The sequence below is a fragment of the Phoxinus phoxinus genome (assembly GCF_949152265.1).
Source record: "Phoxinus phoxinus genome assembly, chromosome: 12".
In the NCBI taxonomy this organism is placed as follows: Eukaryota; Metazoa; Chordata; class Actinopteri; order Cypriniformes; family Leuciscidae; genus Phoxinus; species Phoxinus phoxinus.
In genome coordinates this window covers 31,644,628-31,655,781 of record NC_136887.1, presented here as the reverse complement: position 1 = coordinate 31,655,781, position 11,154 = coordinate 31,644,628, and the positions used below count along the sequence as shown (strand labels likewise).

Genomic DNA, 11,154 nt, shown 5'->3' with positions numbered 1-11,154 from the left:
TTTAAAAGAGATGAGTTTATTTTAGAATATTATTAATATTTTAAAAGATTGTCTTTGCCAAATATAAGTCAGTATGGCACAATCAGTATACAGGAAGCCATTTTGTTGTCATGTGACCATAAAATAGAGAGAGAGGACCCCTTTAGACCCCCACCACTGGGTCAAAAATAATTGTATTGGAATGGTATTTAGTACTTTTTTACAAAAAAAATTTAACACATTTTCAGACACTAAGTCATTAAATCAAAACGTTGTTGAAAAAAACTGCATGAAACCAACATGAATACAAAGGTATACTTTCTTATCATTTGAAAAATATGTGTTTTGAGCTTTTAAAAAATCATTTGTATTATCTTGGACATGATTATGTGCCGCTGGCCCCCTGAATTAAGAAAGAAAGAAAAAAAACGTGATGTGAATAGTGTAATCTCTCTCCAACACGCACTTCTTAGGCTATTTTGCCACCACAAAGCAGTGCCTGGTGTCATTCCACTGCAGTGAACAGTCACTGGTCATGCGGGAAGAAAACACGCTGTGGATCTGCTGCTCAGAAACTTGGTTTGAAAAAGAGCCCCGCCCTCCTCCTGCCTCTCCTGGAGCCTTATAACCAGATGCCTGTTCTTCAGACGCACATACCCAAGAAACGCACTGGACTTGAGCACACTTACGATCCCGGAAAGCAGACAGAAAGAAAGGAGACGGAATATACGCGCATCGCATTTGTTTTACTCCGAGAGAAGCATTTTGGCTGAGCGAAGAAACATGGATTTTTTGAACCACAACTACTTGAGCGCGCGCACCTCCTACGATTACACCTTCAATTTTTGGAATGACTATCTTGGCCTCTCCACGCTGGTCACCAAGAACAACAAGCACAGCGTCCCCCAGAGTCCCAACTCCATCACGGAGTCCCTGAAAGCCACTCTGGGCTTGGACGACAGCCCTCCGTGCCCGTGCGTAATCGCGGCCGGCGGCGAAGGCGACAGCGGTGGACACCTGGACTCCTGCTGCTGCCCCCCGCCCACCTCCATCCTGGACCTGAAAGAGCGCTTCTCCATCCTGAGCCCCTTCCAGAACCAGGGCACAGGGGGGCTGCTGTCCTCCTCCCAGGAGCGGGAGATGGGCATCGGAGGAGGCTTCGCGGGATTTGATCTGTTCGGCGTGGAAAGGAAGATGAGGAAACCGGCCGCGCGCAACAAGCAGGAGCCAAAGATCTGCGTCTTCTGTCGGAATAACGGCGCGCCGGAGGAGGTGTACGGCTCGCACGTCCTGAAAACCCCGGACGGGAGGGTGGTGTGCCCGATCCTGCGGGCGTACACATGCCCCCTATGCAGTGCCAACGGGGACAACGCGCATACAATAAAATACTGCCCTCTCTCCAAAGACCAGCCTGCCCAGAGAGTGCTGAAGGGAGGCAGAGCTGTGGGTGGTAAGCGAGTGAAAATCTTCTAAAAAGACCCCTATAGACTTACATGTATTGCACTGAACATTTTCTTTCAGATGACTGTTCTGATTGACTGGCTTTCCGAGTCTTAACTACTAGGCAAACAAATAAGATGATATCAATGTTTTTGTTAAACGAAAAAAAAAAATCTCTTATATTTTTATAGATACTTTATTTCCATAGTTTTATTGCATACTTTATTCATAAAAAGCTATTTTTTCCTTTTCACGCATAGGTTTTAGATGTTTATTCACGATTCATAGTCACATTTTGTGTGAAATAAGATGTTATTTTTGTTTAAAATGGGGAAACGTGAATGTTGGCACCAGAGGAGTTGCTCTTCTGTTCAACTCAAGTATTTTCTTTACTGTAAGCTAAGCTTGCACCTCGTTTTTGTCTTTAAACCAAAGTTTAGTTTGCCATTAAGCGATTTTAAAGAATGTCCCACATGTCTTCATTTATGAACCTGAGTCCCATTCCGCTCTCTCCTGAAAGTCCACTCCACAATTTCCTGTCATTTGCGAGCACGGACGCGCAGAGCAACACAATAGAGGCTCTGTTGCGCGTTCATGTTGTCAGCATAACTTCATAATCGGCCAAATTATTTCCAACCCCACTGACAGAGTCGGGCATTTTACATTGCAGAGTCCATGTTACAAGTGTTGCATGTAACCATATTGATAACAATAAGTGAATTTCCTGCAGCTTAAAAAAGCAGTGTTGCTCATTAGTAAACATGAACGTTGTAATGTAAAGTGTGACCGCAGGCTATTCTTCTGTGTGAGGTGCCCTTTCAATGTTTACACCCCGAGGAAGGGGAACACACACTGGAGGGAAAAAAATAAAGAAAAAAATCCTATGGGTGCCTCTCTTCAGCTCGATACAAAGTCCACCTTTCTCCAAAACATCCTGGGAGAGCAAAGGGGAAAGGGAGAGGTTTATGAACAAACAAACCAACAACAAATCAGTTCTCCAAGGTCCACGGTGGAATAAAGCACGTATGAATGTTCTTAATAAAAAGCTTTTTTGTAAAAACAATGTATTTGCCCCTTTTTGCATTATGTACAAGAATAATCCCCCCCCCCCCCAAAAAAAAAAAAAAACGAAAAAAGGATGCAAACATGAATGTACAATTTGACACTTGCAGGACTGCACATTTCTGACAGTTATGTTTACCAAAGGAATTCAATTTTAATGAAGTAAGGAACATAGATTTGCTGTACTGTAAATAATTACAGAAAAATGGAAAAGAATTAAGTGATGTCTATTCAGTATTTTACCTTTTAAAAGTGACTTCAGAGGGAACTACCTCACCGAGATTTTGTACTTACATGTAAAATGTCAACAGCAGTTTATTAATATAGTGTACCATTTATAACAAGGGTTTATAATAATATTTTTGATCTTTGTATAACATAATTGTATTTTTTTTCCAGTGCATTCTACGGACGAAAGTGAAATCCCAATAAGCTCTAAGCATTGTTTGCTAATAGGTGACAGCTGTACATAATATTAATAATCATGATGATGACGTCATGCATTTTAAGTTGTTGTTCAATGTGACATTCTTGGTTTGTGTGTGAGAGAGAGAGACTGAGAATCAAATGTTGAAGACATCAACCGATTTGCCACTTTTGTAATTAAATTAAAAGAGTAAAAAAAGAAACACTGTTGGATTTTCTTATTTATATTTTGTCACAATTTCCCTGTATGCTGCTGTGCATAAATAAAAGAGATGAACTCACTAGATGAATAAACAGTTTAACTGGCGCTTTCATGTTGTCGTCCCTACGGATTGCGTTTAGCAGGCCCATGTGAGCCTGTGTCACTGTCACAATAAGGGTCTTTGTGAATCCCACTTCATTCCCATCACCACTCAAGACCTCTCTTCACCTACAGGCCTTTCCTCTCTTCATAAATGTTACAAAACAGAAACAAAGAAAAGGAGAACAAACGAGAAGTTTCTCTGATCGTTTTAAACAACCAAACAAGCATCTAAAAGCATCTACTGTGTATATAGTCTAAAGGCTAGGTATCATTCAGTTGCCGACTTGGCAATGGTTGCAGAAAAAAAATCATACACTAAACAATTGAGGATCACAGACTTACAGAATTTCAAGTTCTACAAACACAACAAACTCACAACATTTGCCTTGTGTGGCATTGCAAATGAAAATGATGTGTTCTAAGTTCGACTCAAAATATTAAACATGTTTGATATCCTCCGACTGAATAGAATCACAGTTTGAATAAAAAAATCTGGGCAAATGACGTGTAGTGTATTCCAGCGTTAAATCAAATAAAAATATACAATTTACAGCTTTTATCTTCCATCAAAACAGACCAAAAATGTTGATTTCTCATGTTACACTACACAGATTTGTGTCCAATCAGATGCTCTCTTGAATAACAATGTCTCTCAGATCATCACTTGCAACTGACTAACAATATATATTCCTTATCCGATATTCCTTATCTGTCCTGTTTCAAAAGATAATACATCCACACAGGACAGAAAAGCAATTTCATGTCATGGTTTGCCGATGGTGATGTCATCACGCAACCTCTGGTCCTCTCGGAGAGGGGCGTCCGGGAGAGAACAGAGGGCGTCTCTCTCCTGTCAACAGGCCCGTCCAAATCTTTCCCTCCATCCCCTCTCCCTTTTTCCCTTTCTCATCTCATTCAGACACACACACAGCTGAGACACTTCATTAAAAATGGATAAATACAAAGTGCAATAGGGATTTTTTATTACGGCAGACAGTTGCAGAGAAGCCCGGTGGGTATCTCTCTCACACACACACACACACACACACACACACACACACACACACACACACACACACACACACACACACACACACACTCTCACACACACACACACACACACACACTCTCACACACACACACACACACACACGCACGTCTGGATAACAGCTTTTATTCCCCTGTTACTGCAGCCCATTTTCGATGCAGCAGGAGGATTTTCATAATTAAGTTAGTTCCACCATTTATACCGAGAGTCTCATATGATTTTAGCCAGAACAATGGAGAAGGAAAGATGGCTTTTATTACAACAGAGCCTTGAACTCGCTCCCCTCTGATTTGTCTTCTAGACAGTTATGGATTAATGGAAGGTTTTGCACTCATGTAATGTTTCTAATCTCCTTTGTGTGTGTTTTCCGAGACTTGAGACCACATACTGATCATCTTATGGCATTTGAACAGTATTGAAATCATTAGAGAGTCTTTGATAACTGTATTAAAGTTCTCTAATCTATAGCTGCATGTTTCATTCTTTCTATGTTTCTTTAATTCAATCATCAAAACAAGGCCTGTCTGATCCATACATGTACTCTCTTGGCTTCTCTGCAGTGGCACAACACATTATTTGGACACCTTTACTGTACAGTCTGTAACTTATGCTTTATAGTCTCCCTGCGTCAATCATTTTATCCATCAAAACTTATCTTTGATCACTTAAGTTAAATATTGAAAGTTTTTTCTTAGTATAAGCGGTTCTATGAATATGCAAATAACCCCCACTCACTCACACCAGCTCTGATATCCACTGGTTGACTATCACATGTTGACATGGTTGGTTATGAGGTAGTTTGTGACGTTAGAAACACTTTGAGACTGTCTTTGGTTCACTGCAGTTTTAAGGAGAATATAATCAGCAATGGTGTTGACTTATTCATTTGCACATGATTTGTCTTAAAGCATATTAAAAACACCACATATACATACTGTATAAACAACATTAAAAGCTTGATTTTCACCACAAGGGGACATTAAAAAGTATAAATATCAATGCATTAAAGAACAAACTATCAATGTGTCAATTATAAGCAAGCAAAATATAGTATAAGCAAACTATATTTGTTGTGTTGTTGAGAAGCATACAATACTTGATGTTCAATTCATAGTAATTGCTAACTATAACACATTATAGAACTGCACCACTAGGGGTTCTAGTGAGGAATCGTGTTGAGTAATGTGATGAAGAAGATAAAGTTGAATGTGTGAGTTGTACACCGCATGGAGTGTGTTCTGTTAAAGGGTGAAAATACCACATAGTACAAATAGCTAAATATTTAGTCACAATGAAAAGGAATTTGAGGATTTGGCTCTATCCATTCATTGGTTGTTGATTGGATGAAGATGGATCTGAATGTGAGCTTGCAGGCATCTAAAAGAACAGGGTTCAAGGCAAGCTAACTAAATGGATTGGAGAAGTCCTGCATACCTGCAAAGAGAGAAGTCTGGAAGTTATTTTGATTAAAAATATTATGAGGTAAGAAAAATGCATTCAAAATTAAACATGCATGGAAGAGTCATTCACAATAAGATGCATGACATGCATTTAGAAAATATATTTCATACCAACTTACCAAAAAAAAAAAAAAAAAAAAAAAAAAAAAAAAAAGCAAGTCAAGGGAACTGATTTGTTTCATACACAAACAAAAAATCACTTTGACTCCAGTTGGTTAACTGTAATAGCAAAAATGGCTGAAGTTAAATGTGTTTGAGAATGCTCTAGAATCATGTTGCTTTTGGAGCCATCGTAACTCAGATTCTGTATTTCTGAATGCAAAGTAGCCTAACAGATGGGACGATATATCACAGCAGTGTGAACCCTCAACCCAAAGCAGAGTAAAAAGGAAGAGAGGTGACTCAATTCACAAGGAACAACTTTGAAAAAGTGAGGTGTATTTCACACAAATCTCGCCTTGATGGGACCTCCTAACTGGTGAAAGTGCAAACGGTTGTACATGGAAATCAGGGGTGTGACCTCCGTGCTAACCGGGTCTGTCTGCATGGTATCCGGCCCTGCTTGAGCCTTTCGGGATCTCTCAGACATGGCTGTGTGCCAGCCAGATGCACTCTGCCCCTGTACTGCTCTTCTGTCTCCCGTCAAACGGAAACTTCCAGGGCTTTTTAACAGAATGGAAACATATGTCGGGATCGCATGATCGTGCGTGCTTCTGAGGCCTACAGTGGCTGCGTATATATGTGGCCGAATGTTTTGGATCAGGTTCGAGATCTCGCTCCAAGAATTTGTTGGGTGGGTGAGCTTGGTTTTAAAGCTCGGTTCGAGCCGGTTTCTACAGGGCACAGGGGTTAACATTCGTCTGAGATGAAAGCACATAGCTGTCATAACCTATTCCAGCAGCCACCGAGCTGACGTGTTTTGCTATACGGTTCAACACAATAACAGGAATTCTTCTTCAGGAGGAAAGGGCTCTGCGGTCTTTAAGTCACAGAATGCTTTAACTCGAACTCTTAAGTACTGTAACTAAAATGAGTTTTCCTCTCAGCGGCCTCCAAATGATTTCCCATGAGTCTAAGTTTCACTCTGCGGTCGCAAATACACAACAAATGAGCTGACCCGTGATCCGTGGAGCCAAAGCATAGAGCATCTATTGTGAGAAACATTTCTTCTGCAACTTTCAAAATCGTTGTATGTTTGTGTTGTAGTTTTTCTAAAAAGTTGTCATGAATGGCCTTTTTTTTTTTTCAGTTTTTAGTTGAAAACCGTCGTGTAAACGGCTCCTTAGCACCGGTGTTTTACATGAACTGTTTCTTGTGTTGCATGCTCATCCTCTCGCAGGGATAAGGGGATCATGTGACCTCATCTACAGTCAGTCTTGTGGTCACTTACCCTTTAGTTCAGAGGGTTTCCTGCTGGCTGATGGGGTGAAGGCAGAGAAGGAAAGGAAAAACACCATTGTACTTAATATGGAGGGTCTGAGTTATAGAAATACACACACATGCAAGAATGCATGTATGGATGCTTGTATTCAACCTTCAGGAAAAAAGTTCATTGCAAGATAAAGTTTTTAAAAAAAAGACACAATGTGAGACAAGAAGTCACAATTGTAAGACATTCGACCAATTGATGTGTTCGGACATTATCGTACATCCAGGACCCAAAACGTTCTTGGACACATTAGCCTCACTTACAAATATGAATGCAATTATATTAGATGAAACGTATCAAGCCAAATGGAACTGACTTTAAAGAAAGTAGAAGTACGTAGCAATAAATCATGTCATAAAAAGATGTCTGAATGTTCTGCACCAGCAACAGTCATTAAAAAAACTACAAGCCCTTTAAAGATTTGAGAGAATAGGCTTTCATGTCAGAACAAACATTGTTTATTAAGATCTTTGCGCTGGGGTTTGAATAGTTCAGTTCATAAATGATTCACACAGGCTTGGAAAGTTACTAAAACAGACAAAACAAAGCTGTGTTTATTTTCAGATGTCTATTGCTCATGTAACTCAAACAGCATGTGCTAGCAACAAATGTATTGACAGAGAATACATCTTGAATGCAATTTATATATTTTTTTTAAATCAACATGTCTGCTAAATTTATATTCAAATTAATTTTAACGGCAATCTTCTAGTAACTTGTGTGAAATATTATTGCAATTTAAAATAACTGTTTTCTATTTTAATATATTTTAAAATGTAATTTATTCCTCTGATGGCAAAGCTGAAATGTCTTTACTGTCATTTTTGATCAGTTTGATGTGTCCTTTCTGAATACAAGTAGCCTATTAATTTCATGTAACAAAAATCAATCAATCAATCAATCAATCAATCAATCTGACCCCTAATTTTTGAACGTTTCCTGTAACTCCAACAGATGAGCATGCCACATGCCAATGCCATGGGTTCGATAAATTGTTTACCTTCAATGTAATGTAATTCGCTTTGGATAAAAGCATCTGCCAAATGCATAAATGTAATTGATAGGTATTATAGTATAAACAAATATGCAAGTAACTTTTTAATATTTGAATGCATTCTGAATAATAAAGATGAAAAGTAACTTGGCCTAACTGATCTACAGTAACTACTGTAGTTTTGTCTGGCAGTAACACTGAGCTGTCATACTCTACTCGTCCTACTGGGGGCGACCTGCGGCTCTTTGTTCATTAGCACATTCAAATCTAGGAGAATTATAGGGAAAAGGACAAATATGTTGTTGATTTATAATTTCAGTTTTATGCAGTCAATGAAAGGGAATCAAGAGAATAGATGGGATGGATTTGGATATCAGAAGCGGATGTGTGTGTGTACCATAGTAAACTCTTCCCTTCATGTATAGCTTTGCTTTTGATTCCAATCAGCTGTGGTCTGCCATTGCCACGAGATCAGAGGAATCAGTGGTAAATACATATTTCTGCTTTGATGTTTGGCTCCAATGTTGTTCAGATGCTTCCAGGTTCATTATCAAACAGAAAGCCTAAATATCACACTACACACACACTATCAGGCGCACTAATGACGCTTGGCAGAGTGGGAATGACTCTATTGTCTGGTTTTTATACACTATATGGTTTGGGTCCCTTCAGTAAATGCTATTTATCATCCATCAGGCAAAAAGTCTGACCAAAGAGTAATGACTTCTTCTCAAAAAGCCACAGTATTTGAGTTCATGTCACAAACAGACAAGTTACGATCCTGCACTCACGGTTATGAGTTTTTTCAATCACTAACCCTAAGTACTGTACAGCAGTGCTTAGATTACCTTAAAGTGGCACAACAATATATAACTGAATTAAGGTCTGATGTCTCTTTCAGGTCTTATATAATTTTCTCAACTCAATGTTTTGGTTCTCTCTCTCTCTGCTGCTTAAAGCAATATAGTGGGTTCAGTGCAAGTTAAACTTAATCAACTTCATTTGTAGCATAATGTTGATTAACACAAATATTAATTTACCCTTGTACCTCCTTTTCTTTTAAAAAAGTTAAAGAGAGGCACTTACAATAGAAGTGAATGGATGTAAATCTGTAAACATGAAAAAACACACTGCTTCAATAGAACAGCCACAAGACACAACAAATGTGTGTTTAAAAAGATTTTAGTGTGAAAAAAAAGAAGAATCATGTAACTTATTCTGTGTAAAGTTACATCCAATCATTGTCATGACAATGAAAACCAAAAAAACATCCCTACAATTAACAAAAAATGTACAGTACACAGAGGAATTAATGTTATTGCTTTGATAAAAAAAACCATTTCTGCTTTTGGACCCCATTGAATCCCACAGCAAGAACCTAAGAAAACGAGAGCCAAGGCGAAATTATTTTTGTGGTAATCAAATTGAAGCTTGTAACTTGAATTATTCACTTGAATTGGATCCAGGATAGTCCTTTAATAGAGTATGAGGTTCTTGCTTGACTATACGTTGTTTTGGTCATTGGGTTCTGGAATGTTCCCACTGAGCGAGCGAGAGCTGTGATCCCATGTGGTTGTGGTTTAGGCGCTGGGTTGATGGCTGAGCGCTGGGGATGCAGGATGGAGGAAATTACTGCAGCTTCCTGCAATATGGTGCCACCAGGTACACTGAGCACACACACACACACACACACACACACACACACACACACACACACACACACACACACACACACACACACACACACACACACACACACACACACACACACACACACACACACACACACACATGGTAATAAATATAGTTCATGTGTAAGTTAAACAAAGTCTTCAAGTAAAGCACAAACCACAAACACATCCAGCATAACTGTAGAGCCTGAAAGTATCTTCACAGTGCGGAAACACATTTCCCACATAATTGTGCCCTGTGCTGCATGAGCACAACACATGCTCTGACACACACACACAATGTATTGCTTACTGTGCCATGCAGTTAAACCAACATACACAATTTTCTAGTATTTATAAAGGTTTAGTAATTAGTTGTATGTTTGGTACTGCACATTGTGAGTCTGGGTAAAATAATTTGTCTTAATAATTTTGAATTAATGTTCTTTTATTTTATTTGACCAAAGCCGATTACAATAAAATGCACAAATCATTTCTACTATCACAATAGAAAGCTGAGAATACGCCTACACAAAGAAAGCTTAAAGGGATAGTTCACCTCTAAATAATAATAATAATAATAATAATAAAATTTACTCACCCTCATGTTGTTCCAAACCTGTAAGAGTTTCTTCTGTTGAAACCCAAAAGAATTTTTGAAGGATCTGTAACCAGACAGTTGACGGAAGCCATTGATTTCCACAATATGTTTTCCTATAGAAGACATTGTGTGCCTCAACTGTCTGCTGAATAATCACACTATTGGCTTGTTAGCTGCTTTTCAGGAGGATTTTAATTTCTTACTATATTGTGAAGCCACTTTGAAACAATCTGTATTGTATAAAGCGCTACAGAAATAGAGGTGACTAGACTTGTAAGCCAATTCAGTATATTTACAAAATAAACAGAAATGCAAGGGTGCATTTTTCTTTTAGCTATCTAAATGTTGAGGATCAAGTTTGAGTGATCAAATTATATTTACAATAAACATAAATGCAAGGGAGTGTAAATAAATAATTAATTTCTCAAAACAATGAGTTTTGATTTCTGAACAAATTATCTGTTTTAACACATGATCGTTTTCTTTTCTTTTTTCATTTAACTAAGTGTTTCCCAAATGAAATAAAAAAGCTATTTATTTGAGTGATGTGTCAAAAGAACTTTAGCAATTAGTAAAAAGTTTGTTTAACATTTGTAAACTGAGTGTAAAGCAGATAATGTGCTTGCAATTTTGTTTCAGTGTGCTTCAAGTGTGCACTTTTAGAGTGCAATTATAACAACAAACTGAAATAGAACTGCATCTATGAATTTACTGGATTTAAAGATAGAGCTCTTCTGCCCT

At 38.4% G+C, this 11,154-nt stretch overlaps 1 protein-coding gene across 1 annotated transcript; it reads left to right on the top strand.

Annotated features, from left to right (window-relative positions):
* The first annotated feature begins 508 nt into the window (after positions 1–508).
* nanos1 (nanos homolog 1) lies at positions 509–3,209 on the top strand. Its single transcript, XM_079631647.1, has one exon. The coding sequence runs from the start codon at positions 763–765 to the stop codon at positions 1,450–1,452; it is 690 nt and encodes a 229-aa protein (XP_079487773.1). The 5' UTR covers positions 509–762; the 3' UTR covers positions 1,453–3,209.
* The last annotated feature ends 7,945 nt before the right edge of the window (positions 3,210–11,154 follow it).

Excerpts from the sequence above, each read along its gene's own strand:
- nanos1 (XM_079631647.1), top strand. The coding sequence starts at position 763 with ATGGATTTTTTGAACCACAACTACTTGAGCGCGCGCACCTCCTACGAT.